The following is a 26,495-nucleotide window of genomic DNA, read 5'->3' as shown; positions in this document are numbered from 1 at the left end:
CTACTTTTTATTGGGTGTATTTATTATCTCGGGTAAAAATCACCCAGCGTTAGTGATGGTGTTTTGAATTTGAGCGATACTGTTCTAGGGTTAAAGACCAAAATGTGCTGTTCCGTGTTGTTCCAGCCACCAGCAGAAGAAGGTTATCCTGATATAAAGCATGTGCTTCGCAGTGTCTCAGACAAGCATTCATTCGTCTGAATCATTATTCGCAAAGAAGTGAGAGTTCAACTTCCTTCAAAGTACAAATTTTTTTTTGCTTGTTTAATCTTTAGGCATCTCTTTAGAATCACTCTAGAGCGTGATACATTACAGGTTTACACACAAGGACATGTTGTTGTTGTTGTTTTTTTACTTCAGGCATTTAATCAGAGGAGTTCATAAAAAAAAAAGAACATTTCTTAGACATTTCCACTCGCAGCAATCCTGAGAAACAACCGGTGAAGGACGAATCAGACGAGGGGATTTTTTTTGTAACAGGAGTCTTTTATGAAACCCTTGTGGAAAGGTTTTTTACGACTGAATCCATACTGTTGTATAAAAAGAAAAAAATGGTATTATTGTGTTCTCCTTGTGGGCGTAGAATTACAGTAACAACGCTTCTGTTGATTTCTCCCCTGATCTCGCTCTTCCCTCTTTGTCTCTGTTAGAAAAAAAAAGGATTCACTGACCTTCACTCATTCTCACATCCTTTTTACGGTATTAGTGCAGTTCATTCTCACGCTCAATCGCCGCCAAGGCCTCTAATTAATGCTCACTGTACATCCGCACCCGACAATAAATACAGCAAATAACAAAAGCTTAACAACTAAAAGATGGACAAAAACAAACACAGGGTTTGTTGGGGGTGGGGGGGGGGGGTGTTGGGGTCTCAGCTACATAGCATAGATCAGGGTTTCTCAGTGGCGTACCCCAGGACCAGGAGTGAGAAACCCTAGCATAGATGAAATAATGCCGCGTATTATGATTGATGGCTCGTCTGCCCCCCCAAAAAAATATGAAGGTGTGTGTGTGTGTAGTGTGTTTAAAAAAACCCAGTCCCAAACCCAAAACCACCGTATCGTGGGAAGAAACGAGGAGCTCTCTTCTTTTTGGACTCGGCTTCTTTTAGCCACAGTTTCTTCCTCTTGTTGTCCGTGTGTCCTACAGAATAAAGAAAACACAGATTATTATCACAGGGTTTAAAGCTGCAACTAATGGCTTTATTCGTGTTAATCATCAGCTCCATGAATCACGATGCAAATGCCAGGTTTTATGAGAAATCTCTGTTGATTGAAATGGTAGGAAATGAGCTGATATATGTGCTCGCTGGGAATGAAACGGGGAAGGTCGAGAGTGTTTTCACGCCTGTACAATGAATCGACCGCCATCTAATTGTGGTTAGCTAATTAGCCCAATCAGCTAAACCTAGCACCAGGAGTTGGTGTGTTTTACCCTAAAGGTAAAACTGCTGTGACGCTCACTAATGATGAACATGTGAGATCTCATCTGTTATGAATGTGTATGAAGTAGTCCAGCTCTTTATAGTACGATACGATGCCATGCCATACGATACGATACGATAGAATTTGATACGATACAATGCGATAACATAAAATACAATTCGATACAATACGATACAGTTCGATACGATATGATATAGTACGATACGATACGATACGATTCGATACGATACGATACGATACGATACGATACGATACGATACGATACGATACAATACGATGCGATGCGATGCGATGCGATGCGATGCAATGCGATACAATGCGATTGTAGTGTAATGCCATACGATATGATACGATGCAATATGATATGATCGTATGCCATACGATACGATGTGATGCGATAAGATACGATACGATACGATACGATACGATACGATACGATACGATACGATACGATACGATATGATCGTATGCCATACGATACGATACGATGCGATACGATACGATACGATACGATACGATACGATACGATACGATACGATACGATACGATACGATACGATACGATACGATACGATACGATCGTATGCCATACGATGCAATGTGATGCGATGCCATACGATACGATACGATACGATACAATGCCATACCATACAATACAATTCAATACAATACAATACAGTAGACCATAAAACATGGTATGGTCTACTGTCTACAATACAGTAGACCATACCATACCATACAGTTTGATACGATACGATACGATACGATACGATACGATACGATACGATACGATACGGTATACTTAACTGTCCTCTTGGAGACCATATTTCACAGTAAATAAATAAATCTTTAAAAAAGGAAGCGGTCAATAGATGAACTACGCTAGAAGATCAAATATCACACAGACCAATAAACTGGTCTTCTTCACAGATTTGAGAGCCAGAAATACCAGCAATAAAAGATTAATAAAGTAGATATGGCACATTTAAAAAGCTTAGTTTGAGTAGACAGCACTAGTCAAAAAAGCTCATAGTTTTCATTATCTCAGAAACAGAATTAGGGTCTTTTGTTTGTCTCCCAGCAGGAACTGTGCCCAACAAAGTTAAAGGTTCTCCTCCGTCCCTAATGAAGCCGGCTGTTTTTAAAACAGTCAATCGACTGTGTGTGTGTTACGACACAGCCTTTGTGCGCGACCTCTTGACCCCGGGCAGGGAAAAACAGAGGGCGAACTCTGACCTCCTGGTCAAACGACGATGTAAGAAGAGAAGAGAACAGAGCGGCCTAATGAACACCTCTCCCCTCTCTGTGTTTACACCTGCCAGTCAAACGCGCCGCTCGCCGCCGTCATGCTTTGTGTGGCCGTCGGACACAAAAGCAGACAATTAGCTGCGCTTATTAAGACTTGCGTGTGTGTGTGTGTGTGTGTGTGTGTGTGTGTGTGTGTGTGTGTGTGTGTGTGTGTGACGGTGATTAATCAGCCAAGCACAGAGACTGATCTGGTTGCCAGATCTGTGAGTTTTCTTTTAAAAAAAAATCTGTGTGTTCCGGTGGACCGACCTCTCGTTAGCCCCAGACACTGGAGGCCGTGCTCCTCCTCCTCCTCTGTCGGGTTCTGGGCGGAGTTCCTCAGATAGCGCTGGTGCATGCCGAAGCCGGGGAAGGTGTTTGTCTGTCTGCGGCGACGACCCTCGTCCTCCACGGTGTCTTCGGCGGCCGCAGCGACGTCTGTGTGGCGTGAGCAAAGCAGAAGCAGAAGTGGGAATGAATCACTGCTTAAAGCCCCCTGTTTTCTTTCCTGTCTTGCATGGATCACTGCTGCGGGTGTTCACACCAACGCTAAGGACCCATCCCAATACCTCACCCTTAAAATGTCCACTTGGTTTTGAGTGCCCTCAACCGTAAATTCCCCTCGTTGAGGGAAGTGGCTTCCCTATGGAATTGGGACACCACTATATGCAAATTAGCACAGTGAACGTTACGAACGAGCTAACCTACGTCACATGTTGACAGTTCTACCAATGCCGTTTTTTCTCCATCCTCGTAAACGCTATATCACGAATGTGATTGAATTCTGACAAGGTATTTGTGTTCAAGTTAACGCCGGTACACACATTCAAAACACTGACAAAAATACCCAGATGTAGCAGAGCTAGCTAGCGGCTATTTGCAGAGTGCTTCGAGAGCGTTTGCCCGCCATGAAGCTCTTCTTGATGGGTATACTCTCTCGAAGCACTAACTAGCTAGTCAGCTAGTAGCTTTCATAAATCATCAGTTATTTTCTGACGTTAGTGTTCAAAGCTCAACGGTCCTTTGGACGTATATCAAACCAACATATTCCAACACATTTCGACATTGTAACGTGCTTATTTGCGAAAATTGTTCCTCGGCAGATGTGGCCGCCATTATTTGTTGAAAAATATCAGCAAAGCATCATGGGTAATTTCATCTTCCACTTCGTTTTAAGCCTGCATCAGAGCTCACTACGGGTGAATTCCAATTCGTTATTCTGCCCCCTACAGTCTGAAGACGTATCTGCATTTAAGGGGTGTCCCATTTCTAAGTGACAAAATAACCCTCAACACTTTTGAGGGCCAGTTAAGATTAAGGTTTGAGCTTAAGGGTTAAGATTGAGGGTTAAGATAGGAATTGGAATTGACCCTTCATTCTGAGGGTTGATTATACTTGCAACACGTGAACGCGCAAAATTTAGGGTTAGGGCAAAAATTTAAGGTTAGGGGAGGTATTGGGACGGGGCCCTAATCTTTATATTCTTGCCTTAGAGACATGTGGTGTTGGAAAGGAAAACATATTACCTTGTGATGCCCTTGGCAGTGTGAATACAATCAGGCAAGACAAAAAAAAAAGGATACGCACATCTGTTACATCAAGTTGAGCAAAAAAAAAAAAAAAAAAGAAAAAGGTATATTGATGTTCCCAACATGAAACAACAAAGATGATATAAAACAAGGAGTTCAAAGAGTCCCCTAGGCTACACAAAAGCCTGCCTTTCCTTTCAAACGCCAACCCTATATTTCATTCATATTTCATCCGCTCGACTTTATTGTGATTAGTCATGTAAATAAAATGAGATTTGGTTATTCTTTTCTCTAGGTAATTTACATTTATATTGAATTAGTGGCAGGCAGGGTATAGAAGGAGGGTGTGGGGGGGGGGGGAGAGGTGTGGGGGGGGGGGGGGAGAGAAGGGGGGGGGACTTATTATGCTGCGAGATTACAGGCAGATCTCATCGCCATTGTGTTGTGTAATTAAGGCGGTGGGAAGGGGAGAAGAAAGGAGGCCAGATGCTGGCTGTGCCAAACCTGGTCCCATTTAGAGGCGAGATTCTGCACGGTGTCTAAAAAGGGCCTTAAAAGGCTTTAAACAAATCACCAGTCATTAGAGACACAGCAGTCTCACATATACGTATATATAGATAGATAGATAGATAGATGTGTGTGTGGCTACAGGTGCCATCTTTACATAAAAACACTGATAGAGAGCGTGGCTCCACTGAAACACTTTAAAAAAGGGACGTGATTTCAAGATGGGGTGGGGGGGGTTGTGAGGCTGGAGGGGTTTTCCGAGGCGGCCGCATGCACTCACACTTCACAAGAAAAAAGACATCACTGGATACCAATTCTCTTTGGATAGCCATCTTATTACTGCAGGTCATCCATTTTGACCCAAGTCCCATTTCTTTGTCAGGAATGCCTTTTTGAGTGTGTAAAGGTGTAAATTGGCTTCTCTCTCTTCTTCTTCTTCTTCTTCACCAAATGTGAATTTTCTCGCCTGGAAATACTTGACACTTAAAATGTAATTTGAACTTTATTTTAGCCCCAGAGTTGAATATCTTTATTTCAAATTAGGTGTTTGAGTCAAAGACGTTTTTTTCTTTCTTTTTTTTTTTTTAATCCCAGCGTGACTCTGCAGAGAGAGAGAGTGGCCAATATTGTCTCCTTTATCCTCATTCCTGCACCTATTTGTTCTCATTCCTGCTTCTTTTTGGACGAAAAAAAAAACAACTAATCCCAAGGTATTCGTGTCTGCTGATCGTATCAGACGGAATTAGACGGCTGGACCGAGCCAAAGGGTGCCTGAAAATAGACTTTCCCCTCACGTTTTGATTGTGCAAATTCCATTAAGTGTTAATCTCACACTTAAAGGTGCATTATGTAATAAATCTAAAGCAACTGGTCATAAAATCCTCCTAATATGTCAGAGACTCAGGAATAATGTTCATATAACAAACTGAACTCACCAACAACAACAGCCCGCAGTGTTACCTGGGTGACAAGAATCCCGTCACGTCGCACCATCCATCATCAGGTGAATTAATTTGCGACAAAAACACACAATATCAAAGAGCAGCGAGGACGATAATGAGATCTTTTGATGCTCATATAGGCAGCCTTTTATTCTCTGGATGGCGGAATTAATTTGTAAAAGCAGGGTACGAAACACAGTGGAGTTCTCCCCGGTTTTTCATTCCGCTGCTATTGTCTCGAGAGTGTCTGTCACTTTGTCTCTCTGCAAACAAATGCAGAATGTGTGTTTGATACAACACCGTCTGGACCAGGAGTGTCAAAGTCAAATGACCTGGGGGGGCCAAAGAGCGTCTAGTCTGGTCAAGATGGGGCCGAATTAATGGCAATATGACCTAAAGTGAAGATATTCATGATGATATTTCACTTAATTTCAAAGTAAAAGTGCTTGCTTTGATATGGTTCACAATTAACGAAATAAAATGAACGAAATAATAATGTGCACAACTGCTTACAAGCTCATGTATGTGTGTGTAATTTTATGTCGTATGTAATACATTTTATTAAGGCTGAAACAATTACTTGATTAAGCGATAATTAATCAATAACAAAATGAATCATCAACTACTTTAAGCGTTTTTAAGGAATTAAAGCAAGTTTTCTGATTGTTTCAGCTTCTTAAATGTGAATATTGTCTGGTTTCTTTGCTCCATATAAAGCAGAATCATTGTTTAAAAGTATAATTTGGGGTTTTTGGACAACAGAGACAACAAGACGGGACATTACTCGAGAAAATAATCAACATATTAACCCTTTAAGGTACGCACCAAGAAAAAAGCAAAGGAAAAATTATTTCTTTGCATTTTTTTTTATTAATTAGACCTACAGTATTTTAGATACAGGCCTCAACCAAACGGTTGAGATGTCTGTTCATAATAAACATAGTTTGCATAATTCATAAAGTAGAACAAGTCACATTAATTAAGTGTTAGTGAGTTCAGCTTGATGCATTTTTCAATGAGATATAGTGACTTAAAGTTTGCTCGATCAAATGGTTGAGTAGTACCTTAAAGGGTTCATCTGAAAATTACAAACGAATGTCTTGTTTTTTTTATAGCAAATCCATGTAGTATTATATCCCGTTTCTATTCTGTGGTCGTGGGCCGCATGTAATCGATTGAGGGGCCACATGTGGGCCACGGGCCACTGGTTTGGCACCTCTGGTCTTGACTCGACTCTGGAAACAGAATAAAGTCTGTGTGCTGGATAAGATCAGCCATACGCTTGTGGAAGACTGATATTAAACCGCTCAGGTGTCATGACAACTGCAGCCATGGATCACATCACTTCCTACAAAGCCCGCCCAGCGCCTCGGTTCAGGGCGCCTGCTGTCGTGCTGATGCGACTTTGGCTGCGGCTGCTGTGCACGGACAGATACAGTCCATGTCCTTGTTCAGGACACACACACACACACACGGGCTTATAAGAGGAAGCCCGGGCAGCTTATCTTTGCCATCCTTCATAAAGTGGCCCGTGGCTCCGGGCCGGCCAAAGCTGAGGTTTTCATGCTATGACAAGGACTAAAAGCGGATACTGCTTTCTGCCAACAGGAAGACATATATCATTGCACATGGTGTGACAGGAAATCACAGTATTATATGTCATGTTGGACGTGATGGATGCAGAAGACAAAAAGAAAGAGAAAGTTCCATCAAAAAGAAGGAAAATAGTGTGCTACTGATTGACTTTTCATTTAAAAACGCACAGCATCATCTGTATAGTGTCACAGGTTGCTTCATTTTACTCCGATCACGCCTCTGGATGTGTGATTCCCAGATAAAACACCGTCTTCTGCATACAAACACTGCCACCTAGTGGTCACATTAGAGGACTCACCATCACCTTTGTAAAAGTCTAAAATGGCACATCACACAGCACGTCTGTCTCTGAAAGCTGTGGCTCACAAACATGTAGGTCAGGGGATAAGTGACGTGTCACGTTTACGCTCTTTTCTCAATTTGGGACAGATTTAAATGAACAAGCGTAAACAAAATTCTATTTTGACTTCTCTCTTAAATAAAGCGACATCTCTTAGATCAGGGGACTCAAACTCAAATGACCTGGGGGCCACTGAGTGCCTAGTTTGGTCAGTAAGGGGCCAGTGGAGTAAAATTTAAAAAAAGGCCAACTTTTTGAGAAAAAGACATGGAAATAATATTTTACGATGATATTTCACATAATTTCACATTAAAAGTGATCGTTTTGATATGGAAAGAAAAAAAAGTTGACAATATAAACATATTTATGACTTATACTATGTAAGCATAGTAACATCGTAGCATAATAACATCACATAGTTATAAAAAAAAAACATACATAAATAACTAATAATAATAATAATAATAACTACTTGTTTCAGCTCTAAACTCATTTTAAAAAAGTGTATTATAATAAATGAGTTGTATCCAAAGGGATAAATGGAGGGTAAAATGTACTGAGTTTAATTTCATTGGTTGCATTTATGTTGGGGTGCATGATGTGACTGAATATGTGAAAAGGAACTGATAAGTGTTTGTTCTTTGCTCTAAATGGAAACAATAGGGAAAAAAATGATGTACTTAAGTTTGACTGTATCTGTACAGTTTGTACAGCGAGTAGTATAGTTCAGTTAAAGGGGGAAAAGTCACACTTTTATGTCAAGTCTGGCTCACATTTACACTGACACAGGTTTTACATGCTATAATAATTCCTTTCGTTCATATGGTTCATGAAAAACATAATCACAATTAGACATGTGTCCAGTTAGGGATCGAATAGGATGATAATTTGATTAAGGAGTCAGAGACAGAGATTTAGAGTCAATAGGAAAAACAAGGATTCTTAAAATCAAGGTCACGGCGCAGTTAAATCTAAACATATGGCTGAGAAACAGACTTACTCCTCCTTAGGTTTAATATCTCAGATGTCTTTTAGTGGGGGAAAAAAACACCCATAACAAGTATTTTAGAAATTAAAAAAAAGGCACTCTATACATCCAGGAACTGCCTGAGATTCTTGTAATTTTTACTTTAAATTCAGTATTTTATGGATTAAGTTAGGGCTGCACGTACATCAGTGTGTATACTGCAAATAGGAGGAGCTAGTGGATAATTCGGCATACTTTATGTGTAGAAAAGTGTCGTTAAAAAAAGACAGTCTTCTGCTCCAGTGTGTTATTACATCCAGAAGAGGGCGCTGTTGTACAATTAATATAGATCCTGCTAAAACACATTAACAACTCATGTTATAGTTAAATATGTAATATAAAATACAAAATGTGTACACTCTACGATAAAGATACAATGTGAGTTCAAATTTAAATGTATTGTTATTTTATGTCATAATCTATATCTATAAATAGAGCTGTGCACACAGGGTGAATGTATATGAAAAAGAGGACCGTCTGCAGTGTCACCTAGCAACAGGACTGCACTGGTGCCGTCACCAGCTGTTTCAAAGAAATGATGGAAATACAAGGAGGAATAAACGTAAATCCACGCGCGTTAAAGCCTCGACATTTCAGCACGGCTCAGGCCTCGCCCTGCCTCTCTTTTTTTCTTTCCCACTCCTGACTCGTGTCTCACTAAAGACGCACAGTGGGTCTTGTGTAAATAAACTAGCCCCGAGCACATTCCTCAAGAAACACACACACACACACACACACACACACACAGAGTCTTACTGTCAGCGAAACAGTGACCTCTGAGCCAAATGCAATCATTCACACTGCAACAATTCAGCTCGGAGACAGAGCCTATCATTTCCAATGTTCAACCAAACTCACAGACGAATCTCCACGGAGGACGCGTTTTATGTCATTTTGTGATTCCTAAAGCCTTTTCCCTGCTCGTTTAAAGGACAATATTTCATGTCGATGGTGTTTTCGTTCTCACCTGGTGCGTAAAGGTAAAAAAAGTCAAGATAAATGGCGAGCACGTTGCCCCGTGTGTCGTGTTGTTGTTATCAGAGAGCCAAACCCAAACGTGAACATTAGTAGATTAAAAAACACGATGCACATGGTGAGCTGTGTGATGGGTGAGTGTACACAAGAAGCAGCCACTGTGGTTTCCTTTATTGCGAATGTGTGAAGCAAGATACAAAAATGTGGTCAAGCACAAGCGCGCGCACACACACACACACACCCCTCGGGTACCTGGAGATAGTGAAGGTGACGTCAAAAAAAACAGAAAACACCACACACACAAACATCAGGTGACTGCAGAGGCCTTTCCAACGGCTCGTTTTGTTGAACAAAAATCTGAATTCTTTATTTATGTTTGTTCTCTTTTGACACAAACTAGAAAAAAAAAGTCCCCTGTGGAACCGTGTGAGGAAATCAGAAACCATGCACAAAAAAAAAAAACAAAAGTCTAACCAGTAAGTTAAAAAATGCACATTAGAATTAATTTATTAATAATATGTCATTCATATTACACACGCATGACAATGGTAAAGGCTAAAAGGTTAGCAAGGTGAGAGGTCAAAGTTAAAGACATGAGTGGTTAAGCTTTTATCATTCACGTGTTAAAACAGGTCAAAGCAAACAAAAAAAGATGACACGTGGACGTCCAAACGTACGACATTTCTCTTCTACCGCTACAACAACGACGACGACTATTTCCCGAGGAAATATCTAGTGCTGTGCAAAAGGTTAACGCACGTTATCGCATGACGCGTTTCCATGACGACTGACCGCAAATAGACGCGCATGACGTCTCGTTTCCGTCCCGCGACACCAGAATCCAGGCACCGTTTACCAGTTAGCTCCGTTAGCTGCATTAGCTACTTTTAGCGGCGTTAGCGCGCCTACAGTCGAACTGGAGCGGTCTGTTTATTAAACGAAAAGAGCAGCGCTACCTGTGTACTGCGTATGTGTGCCTCTGTTTTTAAAGTTTAACGTTACTTTTACAGACTCATTTTAACAATCCGGAGTCACGTAAACAGGACGTCACACGCGTCTTTTCCCGATCAGTCGTCATGGAAACGCGCCGTGCGTTAACCTTGACGTCGTTAAACGCCGTTGACGCGTTAACGTTTGACAGCACTAGAAGTATCATATGAATATATATTTATATAGAACTGACGTTATTGTAGTAAACAAAAGACACAATGAACAGCAAAATGGTCCCCCCTAAAATAATAATATAACAATAATAATAATTAAAAAAAATGGAATAAATACAAATATACAAATACTCTTCCCTCCCTTGAAGCTAAGCTAAAAATGAGAAAATATGCTCATCACGACTGAGATGCAGGAAGTCAGAGAGACGAGAGACCAAACTGTCTGCAGCAAACTCTGTCACTTGTTTTTTTTTTTTTTTTCCAGGTTTGAAAACTGTCTGTTGATAACACATATTGTGGCATGGGGTGGGCTTTTTTTTTTTTACTTGTTATCTAGTCTTAGGAGCTGCTCCTTACCATTAACTGTAAGAGATTTTAACTGACCATCTTCCTCCACCTCCACTCGCTCTTGGCCGTTCTCCACAATCCTGTAAGAAGAAAAACACACACACACACACAAACAACAATTAGAGAACAAGGATTTTTTTTGTTAAATGCCGTGTAAAAATTAAAAACAGTACCGTTTTGTTGTAATTTTTCTGCCATTGACAAACTTTGTGGATGTCGACACGGATCTAAAGTTGCCCATCCCTCCTCCTCCTCCTCCTCCTCCTCCTCCTCCTCCTCCTCCACCTCCACCACCTCCTCCTCCAATTCCAACACCACCGAAAGACGAAGAGGAGAAAGAGGTGAAGCCTCCTCCACCCATGTCTCCGAATGAGCTAAAACCTGAGCGAGAGCAGAAGAAATGTTTTAGATCAAACTCTAAAAAGCAGAGCAAGTTTTCTGTGAACCCTGAATCGCAGAGCCCCATTTGTCTGGATGTGGCACCTGAATCGAACCCAGAGATCCCAGGCGCGGGGGGGAAGCCCCCGAAACCGAAGGGCGAACCACCCATCCTATTCCGGCTCGGGCCCCTATGGCGACTGCGACTCCCTCCGAAGAAATCGTCAAACGGGTCATCAGCTGTAAAAAAAAAAAAAGAAATCACAGAGCATTTTATTTTAATTACATTTAAAACCGATTACATTGCAGTGAAATGAACAAAGCGTATAGCATTTCCTTGATCTGGACTCTCGTTTCTCGCCACATGATGCAGTTGAACTCAAACAGTGATTACATTTAAAAGCTAATTTCTTGTCTTATTTTTAGTCCGTGCCAACTCCGGAGGGAAATAGTCCTCTTTTCAGCTGCTAAAAGCTTCACTCTCGCTCTGATCTCCGTGTGTCGTACAGTCTGCAGGTTTCAAAGACTCTCGCTGTGACCAAAACAAGATCTAAAATATGAGATGCAGTGAAGTTGCGGGTCAGAAAACCAAAACAATACAGACTGTGCAGGCCTGAGGGGAAACTACAGAGCTGGCCGATCATTCTCCCACACCAGGTGAACACATTTATCTGGTACAGGGTTTAAAAACACAAAAACAGAGGTTAAATAGACACTCTGTCTCCGTGTGTTGGACCAGCTCTGTGTTCCTTGAACCGAGATATAAACTGATTTCTTTCTTTAGGATTCCTTCAACAATCTTAACCCTAAACTGTCAAAGTCCCCCCCCCCTGCTATCTCTCAACCTAAAGCCCTGTGGACATGCTGCTAATTGCAATGCTGCCAATCTGGGTCAGTCCAGCAGGATAAAGCTGCATGGAACCTGGAAGGACAAAAGGACAAGACACTGGGCTTAAAAAGGGAAACGATGTCCAAATGTAACTGCATTATCGTCCATTTTCCTCGCCGAGGACGTTAGAGCAGTCTGAGAAAGCAGAGGAATGAAACCTGCTGCTGTTCAAACGTTTAAATTCTGCAAACACTGCGCACACAAAGATAGTTTGAAAAGGAATAAAAACCTGAGTCATTCTTAAACCACACTCTTGAGCTTGTGAGCTCCGACAGAGCGTTTTAAAAAGACCTGTCAAGCACAAAGGTGGGGGGGGATTAAATCAGCCAGGAATGTGCCACGCCTGCAAAAACACAGCACAGGGTGAAATTAAAATGACTGTGGCAATTGTTTTTCGAGCCACTTGACACTTCTTCGCCGTAAAGTACAAAAACGTGAGAAGACAGGAACAGAACACAGATATCTTTAAAAGTTTGACTTGTTAAAAGTCAAGCTTTTAGTAAATGGTCTGTATTTTTTATGACGCTTTTCTAGACTTGATGACCACTTAAAACCATTCACACGCTGAGGACGCAAGAAGGTTTAAGAGTCGGAGCCAAGAATTTCCATTCTTGTGGGTCTCCATCAATCAGACACATTATATTTCACATTTTTGATTTGCCATTAAGAAACAAAAACAGTGGGAATCAACCAGAGACACCACAATACGATATTATCGCGATAGGTAAGTCACGATATGATATTATCACGATATATACCGATATAATGAAGGAGACACACATTTTAAAAAGTCTTGAAATATCGCATTGTAGGGAAAAAATATTAGAGTCCATTGGAAACAGTTTTATAGAATATAGTTATAGTAGAATAGTTAACACCACAACATATCAACAGCTGTTTACCTCGTAAATTAGCGCTTAGCGTTATCCTTCTGTGGTGAAACACTATAAATACACTATAAATGTGAGATTTTCTTTGACCGAATCCTTCTCAAATTTTGTGATATGATTAACAAAAAAAAAAAAAAAAAAAAAAGTACAGTCTAAAAAAATAACATACTTGAAAAGCACAACAACAACAAAATCTACAGCCAATCTACAAAAAGTGTGTGCTGTCATTTAAGAAGCAGTGGGCGCTGTTTTTGGCAGACGACGAGGCCCTTGTCAACGGTGTGAATCTGTATTTGTCACGACAGGGAAATAAAAAAAAAAAAAAAAGCCCACCACCACCACCTCACTCCCACTGCTCTGGATGCTCTGGGTGGGTGAGTGACAGATCCACAGGACCAGCTGCCACTTACTGTGACGAGCTGCTGGACAGTTAGAGCTGGAGGCTGGCACACATATGACAACATATCTCTCTCTCTCTCTCTCTCTCTCTCTTTCTCTGCCATCTTCAAGAGAACCAAAAATGGTTCTTCACTTAATACAGAATTGAAATAAACTTAGTAAGATGGATACTTATGACATATCCCCCGCCCCACCACCACCACCACCCCCATGAGTGAAAATAGAACTTGAACTTCACTAATCTGAGTGTCGGTGTGGACAGCCTCTGTGCTTTGGCTTTTTATAAACAGCCCCCGTTTACTGAAAAGAGTAAACAGCAACAGCTGAACTGTGCTCCACCACTTTCACCTTGGCATATCCATGTCTTCAATATTCACATCCTTAACTTAGTGGCAGCTTTAGACCGTCTGCTATAAAACTGCTCTCGCTTACTTCTCATTTTCAAGCAGCTCTAATCACTCGTAATAGTTGTTTTTCCCAGCGACGTCTGTTTTGCATGACAGCTTGAATCGTATCATGTTTAACATGTACTCTCCCCCCTCTGACGCGCGTGTGCGCACACTTGGCATTATTACGTCTGCTTTTGTTTGAATACGGAAGCTATTTTTGAAAGCATTCCAGTTGAGTGATGTAGACGCTTATATTCATCCTCCTCCGCCTGTGTCTGAACTCCATATTTAGAGCGACATGGGGTGAAATACACATGCCTTCCAATCGGCCTTCTGCTGAACCCAGACAACCTGCTAAAGGCGCTAAAACGCCCATTAATATAATCTATTTAATAACATAAAGTGACTACTACTAATCATAATTATTTATGACACAACACGGGGGTCAAAAAAATGAAAATGATCGACTTTTCTGAGAATAGGAACCATGAGCGTGAAGTCACTGGTCGATATAGAAGGAATATTAGGCAAGTTTTATGGCACCTAAAACCACAGACTGAACCTTTGCAGAATATAAAAATACAGTTATACTTCATGTATATATACATGAAAGGCTAATGCGTTAGCTCGGTAATCATGCAGCATGTTTGGAGTGCTTATAAAGGTTGTTTTGGAGTAGAGGGGACGTTTAAAAAGTGCAAATAAATCAGCCGAAGAATAAATAATCAAGGTGAGGGTCGACATCCCGCAGTGTGACATTTAAAAAGCAGTTGACCCCCCCCCCCTGTGGGGAGCAGTGCTGTGTGTATCAGGGAGACACAGTGTGGGATTAACACCAGGCTTTACAGACCAGGAAGCTGCTAGCTTCAGGCTAATGGTACGTCGTCTCCATGGGAATGTTTTTTTCGTGGACAGTGTGTGATAGATGACTGACAGGCAGACTTCTCCCTCAGGAAACTCATGGAATCCCACCTAAAACACTGTCTGCACCATACTACCGCACGGTTTCAAGCCAGACCGACATGGCAGCTCATCAGGAAACTTTCCCTTATTGTGTTTTTATTAGACAGGACAGTGAAGTGTGGAAGGGAGGGGAGAGAACCAAGGTTGTTCGCCAGTTATCAAGCTTTCCAGCGGTGCATTAAGTAGCCTTGTCAAGAGTTACCACACCTTGGTTGACATCAAATTCAAGGACTTTCTAGGACCAATTCCCTCAAATTCAAGGACTGAATGTGGTAACAACACAGATTAAGATCTGGCCAAGTGATTGTCCTTGGGATCTTGGTGAGCCAGAGATTGTAGAATCTCATGTCAACAACGGAGAGAGACAGCGCACAGTGTCCACAACACTGTTCTGTGTAGGCCTAGTGGCGGTAGATATTTCTGTATATATGAGCTTCTTTCTTGCACTAAACACAAGCACTTTCAATGACCCATGTCTATTTAGGGTGATTTGTTATTCTATTTTTCATTCTCCCATGGGAACCCTGCTTGTTTCAACTTCATAAAATAGCAGCAGCGGCCAACACTATCAGACTGCACTGTATGGCTGTTTACACTGACAATGAATGGGAGGCATGGAAATCATACCTTAGCAGTAAGTAAGACAGACAGAAATACCAGTGTATCACATGCTTAAAGCTGAGGTTTAATGGATATACTACTGTTTCCCTGGCCATTCATGCATGGCTATTGCATGTGTCCCACTTCTTGGTCTCTTTCTCTTCCTACAGAGATAAAACGGACTTACCAAAAAAGTCTGCAAAGGGATCTCTGCCACCGAAGAATTCCCTGAAAACGTCATCAGGATTACGGAATGTGAAGCTTCCACCAAAGTGATCGTAACTGCCTCCTGGAAAACATGAAAGCAAACAACAAAGTTGTAATCAAAAATATCAATGCCATACCGGTCTGTACGGTAATAAAAATAGATGATTAAATGTTCATATGTTACTATTGGCGCCTTTATTACTTCCAGAATAATCTTGGAACTTGGCAGCATAATCGGATATTTACAATCCATTCTCTTTATTAGCATCAAATACTGGAATCGTGTTAATCATTGGCAAACGCTGTCATTTTGAAAGTTATCTCCTTACCTCCTCCTCCTCCTCCGCCTGCTGAGAGGCCTTCTTTACCGTATCGGTCATAAGTATTCCTCTTGTTTTCTGTAATAAACAGACAAAAAACAATCCACTGTACAGTCAGGACACAGCTTTGACTTTTACACTGCTTTCTTAGTCCATTTCATTCAATATTGCCTTCAAAACTGTATACAGTTTAAAAACATCACAATTTTAACATGACACTGAGAAACACACAACAAAAAATACTTTCAACTGGCACCAGGTGACAAAGAGAAAGTAAAAGTAAATCAGCTTAACACATTCCAGCATAAGTGATGACAGTACCTGTGACTGCCTGTAATTAATACTGAGTGATGATTAGATTAGTTCCCAGAAACTATGCAATTAAATTTGCTGTCATTCACTCAATTAACAGGAAAAAAAGGTTTAAGAACATGTCAACGCTGTCAAATTTGGTATTAATACCTGAGGAATTGTTGGTTTTAACCTGAACAATAAAGACACTTTCCAAAGTAAACATTATTGATACCGAGCCTCCTGTGCTTTCAAAGCTACATTTGAATTCCAGGTACTTAACTCGATTTAGACCATTATGCTCATTCACTTAAAAAGGTACAGCGTGAGAAATAAGGCATGTTGCCTTATTTAGCAGCTGCTGCTAAATATCCGTCACTTCACGCTTCTCTTCCAAGTGTGTTGTTGAATCTATGTACTCTTTAGTTAACATCAATGTATTCATTAATCTGTCCAGTGTTGGTGTTACCGTGACAACGCAGTGCAAAATAGCAGTGTCTGTAGAGCTGACCCAGATACTTATATGTACTGTATATAAAAGGCTAATTTCTGGGGTAAAGGAAAACAATTGGTTCAACTAGGAGACTGTACGTACACTTTTAATCATGTATACATGGTTTATGATCAATTTCTAGCAAATAAAAAAAAGAATTCACCAGATTTGGTACCAGTCAAAATCTGAACACGCCCTTTGAACACAGTAACTGTTGAGTTCCGAGACTAAGCTTCACGTGATCAGCTTCCATATCTGAGGAGCCAATGAGATGCAGGTGCAAAGCAGCCCCAGGTGTCTCATGAATTCCTGCTCAACGACTTACTTACCGTCTGAGAGCACTTCATACGCTTCTGACAGCTCTTTGAACTTCCCCTCTGCCTCGTCCTTGTTGTCTGGGTTCTTGTCTGGATGCCATTTCAGAGCCAGTTTTCTGTATCTGGAGCATAACAAACATTATGTTTACTGTATAGAATTACATATGACAAACTGTGAAGTCCTAATGCAGAGATAAAAGGTGTTTGTATACGTGCAGATTAAACAGATATCCACAAGTCTTTATGGAAGCAAACGCGACTACGCACGCACATACACACACTGCTCTTCTTCCCACTCGAGCAGGAATAACAAAGACAGCCTGAACTCTATTGATGTACTGTGTGAGCCTGACACAGCAGCTTACGCTGCATCAGCTGTTTATGTCCATGCACCAACAGCAGCAGCAGCAGCATCGGGCGGACACACATACTGTGGACAAGACTAGGTACAGAATGTCTGCTGGCAAAATAAAAAGGCTTCACAATCCAGGGATTGACTCTGTTGTGGTTCTTTGGTGAACGGTCTTTGTCGTTGATGCCTTTGACCTTATCTCGTAACCTTTGTGCAGTCACAAAAGTAAAACAACGGCTGAATACTAATATAATATTTGTGAAAAGTAAATTGATGACTGACGAAATTGACAGGAGCTTCATGGGTATTTGGTTATAAATCAAAGTATTATAAAATTTAAGCCTCGATGATGGGGTGTAAGTACAGTAAAAGTTGAGGGATAATGGAAGCCAATACAATGCCTTCTATGGGGAACATGAAAGTTTCGATGAGGTTAGACCAGGGTTTCTCACTGCTGGTCCTGGGGAATCACTGTCCTGCATGTTTTCCCTACTCCAACACACCTGATTCAAATAAATAAGTCGTCATCAGGCTTCAGCAGAGCTTACTGACTGGCTGATTTGAATGTGTTTGAGCAGAGAAACAAACATCTTTGCAAACAACATGCAGGACAATGGCTCCCCAGGACCACGAGTGAGAAACCCTGGGTTAGACTCGACTGTCCACACGTTGTTAGCCCTAACATGGCGAATAACTGATTTAGAGATCGAGAAGAGAGAGCTGCAGGATTGGTGCTACAGCCAGGTCATACTTTTGGCAGTCAAGTCAATTTTGTCATCCACCAACACTACCATTCAAAAGTTTGGGGTCACTTAGAAATGTCCTCATGTTTGAAGGAAAATCACTTTTTTTTCAATGAATATAACATTAAACGAATCAGAAATACACTCTATACATTGTTAATGTGGTAAACAACTATTCTAGCTGCATCTGGTTTTTAATGGAATATGTACATCGGTGTATAGAGGCCCATTTCCAGCAACCATCTCTCCAGTGTTCTAATGGTACATTGTGTTTGCTAATCGTGTTAGAAGGCTATTGGATGATTAGAAAACCCTTAAAAACCCTTGTGCAATTATGTTAGAAGAGCTGAAAACAGTTTTTCTTGTTCTTTGATAAAATAAAAATAATTATTTCTACTCTTGGAAAAGTCTTGACTATATTTTCTATTCATTTTGCAACTCTTTGGATGAATAAAAGTGTGACTTTTAATGGAAAACACAAAAAAATTGTATAGGTGACCCCAAACTTTTGAACGGTAGTGAATCTACACGTCTTGACTCCACAAGGACAAATGTGCATGCTCCCTCCCTGCAGCACAGCATTTTCCATTTTTTTCAGTCAAAAGAGACAATAAAGAAGAGGGTAAAGGGTAACCATGGAAACTTTCTTTAGGGTTAATATATGGGAGTGCGACAATACCTACACATGTACAAGTCAGCGCTCAAAGAATACAAGAACATGCAGTTTCTCCTGACAAATCGAGTACGCATGTGTGGAACACGACACCGATGTGGACCCTCGTTAATATGAACAGAACTGCAGACTTCTATTGCGAAAGGGGAACATGTTAATAAGTATGAAATTATGATGAAAATGCTTATGAAATCTTCACATCCAAGCATCTCTCTGCAGTCTTTACGAAGTGGATTCTCTCCCATGTGTTCATTAAAGCAGCAGTAATCGTTAAAGTCAACACATTTCACATGCTTTATTCTCCTTAACGAGGACCAAAAATAACTGCTGGAGGAGGGATCACTGGCTGGCTTTTCGAAGTTCTGCAGACACTTTTTTCATTTCTTAAAACAAAAAGGCGTTGGTTGTGAGGAAATGAAATTGACTGGAACTGCCTGTTCAGTGGGTTGACGGCAAGTGGTGAGTGAGCGTTAGGGGAAGGTGTTCGACAGCGGCAAGGTTACAGGAAGAAGAATGGAAAGTTTCTGCGGTGCACGCTCTCTCTCTCTCTCTCTCTCTCCGTGTCAGTTTATACAGCTGGAGGTGGATATAATTAACCTGTTACACCACACTCCAAGTGGTCACATTCAAAAACACTGAAGGGGGGGGGGTTAAACAGGGCAGAAAACACTCAAGGGCACTTACGCTTTTTTGATGTCGTCCTGCGTTGCATTTTTATGGACTCCTAATATCTGGTAATACTCCACCATGACTCTGTCCGTTAGCGTTTGTTTTCGGCGCCGCCTGGCGTGAAAGTTCTCAAAGTTGACTCTGTGGAAAGAAAGGTAGTTCTGTCAAGACATGTTAGCCTGGAGAGATAAAGTCCGACTAACTTCAAATGAGCGCAGCCATGTGTGACGGGGGATATCTCCCTTCCCCATGAGAGGGCTAAATTTGGGGAGGGAGGGAGGGTGTGGTGGGTAACAGCATAAAACCTACTAATGTAATCAAGTGCACTGAAATAGAGGTGCAGGGGGAGGGAAGACAACATAATACAAGCAAAGCGAAATTACATAATAAGTGGATGGTAATTCCTCGCCCTAAGGCTAAAACAGAGCGACTGAGAATCTTCTATTTAATGTTCAATATAGCTGTAAAGAAGTACTTTTTATGATCTAATGCTGAAGTTATGAAGCCCAGACTTTCAGAACAAGACAGAACAGGTCAGCTGAAAAAAATATCTGAAGATATTCAACCTTTTTCGCCTAAAGGCACCACAGCCATGCACTCAAATCATCTCCTGAACTCTGTACCCTGTTGCGTTAAAGTACAGGAAAATAATCACAAGATTTGCACTCAAATTAATCTCAAGATTCTTGTTGTACTTTAAAATCAATTAGCTGATAGAATAAAAGAGGTTATCGACACGTTATCGGCTCAGACAGAAACAGATAGCATTTCACTCAACAGTGCTGATGGTTATCAGTACATGTGCTTTTTAACTGTTTTAAAAACAATGCATTTTTTGAAACTTTGAACGTCATAAACGCCTGCGTTTTCATTGTAAATTTTAGTTTGTGACATGGAAAGCTCGACAGGCATCTATGGAGGATCAGAGCTTAGAAAACAATTGTAGCCATTAATCTATATATATATAACTAACACATATGGAATATCTGTTTAATTCCAGATTAAATGATGCACACTTAACAGCATTTAAACCTTGTGTAGTGTGACCTGAGAAGTGAGATTGCCTTTGAAGCCTTTTAGGCCTTTATGGCCTTAATTCATTGGAAACCTGTACCTCCATTCCTCCAAGGATCGTCTGTCTGTCACCATCTCTCTGTCATCCGTGTGTTAATCACATAAACGTCTGACAAACTTGGCAGGTGACTAACTAACAGGGTACCAGCGAGTGCAGCGCTGTAGTAAAGCAACACTTATCATGAAATGAGTCACTTCTGCATGCACTAGTCTCTAAATGAAATGAGTGTGCAGGAGATGTGTTGATTTCTTTGCTTGGACCAAATCTGATAAATCAGGATTATGTTGGCACAGCAGCTGCATTCTTTTCCACTCATTGACCTAAACACATAATCAAATACCTCTTCCTATTTATTCATCTTAGGCAAAAGTCGTGCATCAGACTGAAACAGGCCAACTATAAGAAAATAGACCACAGAACTGCCGGTTTATACACAGTACTGAGCAGAAAGTTTAAGTGAGGTGTAGAAAAAAATAGCAGATCTCAGCTTATTCTTCAAATAATTTACACAAAAACGATAAACAAACCAGTGCGGAGTACTTACACAGGGAGTGCACTGTGTCCTGTCCACTGCTATTTATAACATGTGGCCTTTGAGTTAGCTTGTGTTTGTGTGTGTTATGTATGAGCATGTGGGAACCTGGGGTGGGGGGGGGGGGTCATCTTCTCTTTTATTTTCTTCGTATTCCAAATGTGAGGTCATATTTGCATCCTTTCATCTTGTCTTTTCTTTATTTGTGTGCTTTTATTTTATTATTATTGTTTATTGTATTTTATTCTTCTTGCACTTTTGGCAGTTACATTCTCCACAAATGTCACCACTAAAATTCACTATTTCGCATACAAAAGTCCACTTTACTGATTTAAAATGACCTTTTATATCAAAAGATATGGACCACAAATGTACCGTTTTCCCTCAAGGATTTCCCAATATCTTTTCATCTCACTCCCCCCAACCATTACTGATCCACTCATCCCTCATCCCTGCAGCAGTTGGGACTTAACGTACACTTAATCCCGGCTCTCTGCAAGTCTGTGTATCCATGCATGTGCTATAAGTAAGACTGTGTGTGAATCCCTCAAATGCCTGCAAAAATAAAATGTGGATTATTGTTTCTCGCGAGCTGAATCCAGACTTTTTAAATACATTTACAACACGTTAGTCTGACTGAGAATCAATCAGCTCTGCAGAAGCCTGATAACAAGCTGTTCATCCGAGTCAGGTGTGTTGGAGCAGGGCAACATCTAAGGCTAGCTTTACACGACAACGATCTGAACACAAACCGCAAAAGTGGCGCTGCGTTCCCATTTTTTATTTCGCGTTTGGACGAGCATCTTTGGGTGGAAATCTGCATGCACGCGGTGACGCTAAAGTGTGTGAAATTTGATGTAGTATGCATACCTAGGTGGCTAGGTGGCACTGTGAAGCACTGCCATACAACAACACCAGGAGCGTGCATGCGTTGAAGCTTCCTTTGGCTGTACTGCACAAAGGCACATGGATCTGATGTCAACGCACACGGGAGGATAGCCAGCATGAGCAGCTCAGAGCACACTTTTGCGTTTTCAACCCTTTAGACGGGAACGCGACCGTAGAGCGTTTTTAAGATTTCCACTCTGGAGGGTGGGTTCATTTCTTTGTGTTTTTAAGCCCTAAAAACGTAGTCGCCGTCTAAACGAAAGGCACATCTGATAAGATATTTTGTCGGTTTCACCCGGGAGCTTTGTCGTGTAAAACCAGCCTAAAACATGCAGGGCAGTGTAGACGCTGTTATCTAATCAATTTGATTGGCTACAGCAAAAGAGAAGCAGTTTGTACCGTCATTCAATCAGTGCATTTGTGTTGAGCAGCAATCCCTGACCAGTCTTTAGCCGAACCACTTCATCAATGTTTCAGCAAACCGACTGTGGGAACATCTGTTTCAATAACCTCGAGGACTCTTAGCGGTTTTCCAAAGTCTATTTTTAAAAGGGGTAACAGTGATGATTACTTATTTATTACTGTCGGGGTTTGTCAGTTATTCTTTGTCAAATCAAATCAATAATTAGAAACTGTGCTCGCATACTGCTCATAACAGGCTTTCAGTGTCAGACTGAGGTGTCGAGGACTCTCTAAATATACCGGTCCATCTTGAGTCCTGACCCTGACACGTGGAACACAAGTATTGAAGAATGACGGCTGCACGTATAAACAGCAAGAAGGAAAACATCTCCACATCTCTCTGTTAAGTTGCTCCTCCTGTGTTTCACAGGAATCGGCGGAGATGGTGCAGACCTTTGGACAGGATCAACCCCAGAAACTAACCCCCTGACTGGGCTAACCGAGCATTACTGACCGCACGGATCCCTCAGGGCAGGATTTGTTTGTATTTATTTTCCCCAGCTGGGTTTGATAAGGAGAACTTCATGCATTTGAGGTCAGATACAACTGCAAAATTTGATATAAAAGGTTGCATTATGATGATTTGTGAATAATGTTCCCATGGGAAAGGCTATAAATAATCATAAAACAGTATCTTCAGCTGCATGTTTGGCTGGTTAACACAAGACATGAGCAAAGGTCAGATCCCAGTGCTCACATTTTTTCATGGAAAGTTGATATAAATCTACAAAACAATTTTTAGAGATAACAGTTTTCAAATAAGTGGCGCATCATCTGTTCTGGGTTTTTTAAGCCGTGCTGTGCTGATGAGCCAAATATGAGTTCCATTATTGTGTGACAGTGGATTCACCAGTGTCAAAATAAACGTCAAAGGTGAATCACAAGAAACAAGGGTAAAGCTAGAGGGACATAAAGCTATTTAAAGTTATATATGTGGTGTCTGGGACACTCATGATAGTTCATCAGTACTTGTCTTGACTCTAGGCTGGCAGAACAGGTTCGAACAGGTTTTAACTCACAACATTATCGAAACATGAAACCTCAGCATAAAAACAAAATATATATAAGCACTGACATAAGAACGAGTTACTAATGTAAAAGGACACAGGACTCGAGGCAGACAGTGTGACTGGAATTTCCCAAACAATGGTGACTATTGAAACTGCATACTTACCATAGAAGCAATAAAATCATCATTCCATTGGCTCATAATGAGACGTCTGTCGTGAAAAAACTATTTCCGTCTGCAAACAGCTCCCAAGTGAATTACCTGAAGAGCAGCTCTGGGTTTTATCTGTTGATTTGGATCTACGATAGGACTTCTCTTTGTGTTTTTGAGAGCAAATCACTCGCCCAAAACAAACAGTGACAATCCATACACCAGTGTGATTTGTATTTCAGACCCAGTCACAATATGACTGTCACACACACCTGAAATGAGTCAGAGAGTCTTTTCTTTCACTGTGAAAACAGTGTTAAACATTTTGCACAATTACATGTGTGGAATACAGAGTAAATTTGTCAAATATTTGTCATATTTGTGTGTATAATGATGTCTTCAATGGCTGCACACAACAATCAACTTGACGACGCCTTACTGGAATTTATCAGATAACACTAAGGAGTGGGTTACAGGTCACTCAAAGCAAATAAAACATAAAGCATCAATCGATACCGCGATTGCTCAGATAAGATAACATATAGACAGCTAGTAATTCAAAGTAATGCAAGTGAAACCATGACAACCAACACCTAGACTACCAAAATAAGTATCCACTCATGGAACTATCTTATTAATACAGGGATAAAATGTGTAATTACCAAGACTATACACAAAGAGGATAATGCACAAGTCAAATCAGACTGATTTATTCACTAGTTATTGTCAAAGAAAAGAAAGAGTGATGTCCAATGCTTTTTTACCTTTTGACCTTTGTGTGGTAAACATACACAATATAGGTTGGGCAGGAAAAACTACCTTCTAGGCATTTCCTCAAATGCATTTTGATAAATGACTTTATCAAAATGGACCAGCCCTTTAATTAACAGTCAACAATGGCAATGACAATTTAAATTGACATTACTCTGGGAAGTACAAGGACTTAATCCTGAAAGCACTTCCTCTCAATCTGGTCTCCAATGGCAACAGTTAGGGAAAAAAACAAACTACAGTCTGAATTGGATGAAATACAAAGATGAGTAAGGTTTTCCTTCACCTGTGGGCAGGGATGGGCAATGATTCAGTCACAAAATGTATTGTGATATAATACAACAGCAGTTGAGTATGAATATCTATAATGCGGAATACTCTGACTCAGATTTATGAATGGCTTTTTTATTGAGTTTCATCTTAAACTTTTGCTCAGACACAATGATTACCATTACTGACTGACCTGAAAATGTATTATCATGATAATCTTTTTGGCCTTAACACCTTATCCTATTTGTGGAAAAGTGTTGTCAAATACAGCTACTGAATCCCAGCCCTAAAACTGCACATGATATCGTTCCTATTATTAACCTACAACTTTTATTCAGGAAACGAAAGTTGCTTCACTTTCTGAACCCTGCCATCAACAGGCCACTCGAACATGATCACAAGTATGATGGCGACGGTAACTTAGGAAACGGCAGATACGCTGCAGAAACGTCGAGAATGTAAACTTCCAGAAAACCTTTGAGCCGAATGAAAACGTGTGCGACGGATATACAATAAAGCACCACGATGTTGATGAAAAATAAGTGATAGCATAGAAAAAGTGTAAACACATCTATACATAGCGACTTTGTTGTGGGGGTCTCGCATTGCCCGTTATGTATCAACCAAAAACATTAATTTAGCTGTGCAGTATCTTCTTTTTATTAATTATTCTACTCAGAAACTGACGAAATATTCACATAAATGGTATTAAATCAGGGGGAAAAGGGGATTTGAAGTTAATGTTGTTGCTAGCTGAAGCTACATCATTATTTAGACTAGCTTTTGGCTAGCTTGCCTCGAACGGCTTCTTCACACACGTTTCGACGCTCTGACACAATTCAAGCACACACACACACACATGCATATATATATGTACACATTCATATAAAATGAAATATTATACATATATATATATATATATGTGTATATCATGTCAGCAACAGTTCACGTATGATGCGGATGATACGCAGGGTACGGGGGAGAGGGGGTTCCAGGTACAGCGGCCCCACATGTGATACGGAACACAGTGTAAACGCACCTCGAGCGACATCATTATTCAACACAGTGTTTCCTCACCTATGTCTCACAGGTAAGATGTCCCACAGAGCTGATCTCCTGCTGCGGACACAGTCTCTCTGTGACGGAGTGTGGACAACCGGAGGACACCGCAGGACAAGTGCGGCTGCTTGTTGCTGGTGGTGATGTTGGTGTTACTGATTCAGACGAGCTCACTATTGTGCTACTACTGCTGCTGCTGCTGCTGCGTTCAGGGACTGTCGGACACTGGAGAACGAACTTAAACGATTTGAACTTTATATTATTATTCATTGGTTTATTCAGTCATATTCTTAAACTGTACTCATTAATAACTTTGCACTAAACATTAAACATTTAAATCCTTTATTCATGTTCGCCCTTACATTTTTTTAATCGTTATTATTTTAACATATATGCTTTCTTGGTTAGGTATAGACGAGTGGACTTGTTTGTTTGTTTGTTGTTGTTTGTTTCAGTTTCATCCACGTTCGGACAAACTGGTGAAAAAATACATAGTTAACCTTATGTTTGATAGTTGTCAGTTGTAACAATGGAGAATATATATATATA

At 40.7% G+C, this 26,495-nt stretch overlaps 1 protein-coding gene across 3 annotated transcripts; it reads right to left on the bottom strand.

Annotated features, from left to right (window-relative positions):
• Positions 1-201: 201 nt before the first annotated feature.
• Positions 202-26,096, bottom strand: dnajb6b (DnaJ heat shock protein family (Hsp40) member B6b). 3 transcript variants are annotated; one of them, XM_083901944.1, is made up of 10 exons: positions 21,146-21,200; positions 19,746-19,871; positions 17,306-17,415; positions 16,202-16,270; positions 15,853-15,954; positions 11,641-11,775; positions 11,331-11,538; positions 11,167-11,237; positions 3,002-3,169; positions 202-1,143 (listed from the first exon to the last, which is right to left on the bottom strand). In XM_083901944.1, the coding sequence occupies exons 2-10, from the start codon at positions 19,808-19,810 to the stop codon at positions 1,025-1,027; spliced, it is 1,047 nt and encodes a 348-aa protein (XP_083758070.1). In that variant the 5' UTR covers positions 19,811-19,871; positions 21,146-21,200; the 3' UTR covers positions 202-1,024. The 3 variants fall into 3 exon arrangements, with proteins under 3 accessions (XP_083758070.1, XP_083758068.1, XP_083758069.1); XM_083901942.1 differs by lacking the exon at positions 21,146-21,200 and adding an exon at positions 25,965-26,096 and having other exon boundaries at positions 203-1,143; XM_083901943.1 differs by lacking the exon at positions 21,146-21,200 and adding an exon at positions 21,350-21,389 and having other exon boundaries at positions 203-1,143.
• Between the last annotated feature and the right edge of the window lie 399 nt (positions 26,097-26,495).

This window comes from Microchirus variegatus, assembly GCF_963457635.1.
Source record: "Microchirus variegatus genome assembly, chromosome: 15".
NCBI lineage: Eukaryota > Metazoa > Chordata > Actinopteri > Pleuronectiformes > Soleidae > Microchirus > Microchirus variegatus.
Note: the sequence above shows the minus strand (reverse complement) of the source record. Positions and strands in the feature narration are given on the sequence as shown.

What these genes read in the sequence shown, in the direction of transcription:
- dnajb6b (XM_083901942.1), bottom strand. Translation starts at nt 19,810, where the DNA reads ATGGTGGAGTATTACCAGATATTAGGAGTCCATAAAAATGCAACGCAG. An exon ending in AGGCGGAGGAGGAGGAGGAG is followed by an intron (nt 15,955 to 16,201) that starts GTAAGGAGATAA and finishes CATGTTTTCCAG; the next exon opens with GAGGCAGTTACGATCACTTT. An exon ending in AGAAAAATTACAACAAAACG is followed by an intron (nt 11,238 to 11,330) that starts GTACTGTTTTTA and finishes TTCTTCTTACAG; the next exon opens with GATTGTGGAGAACGGCCAAG.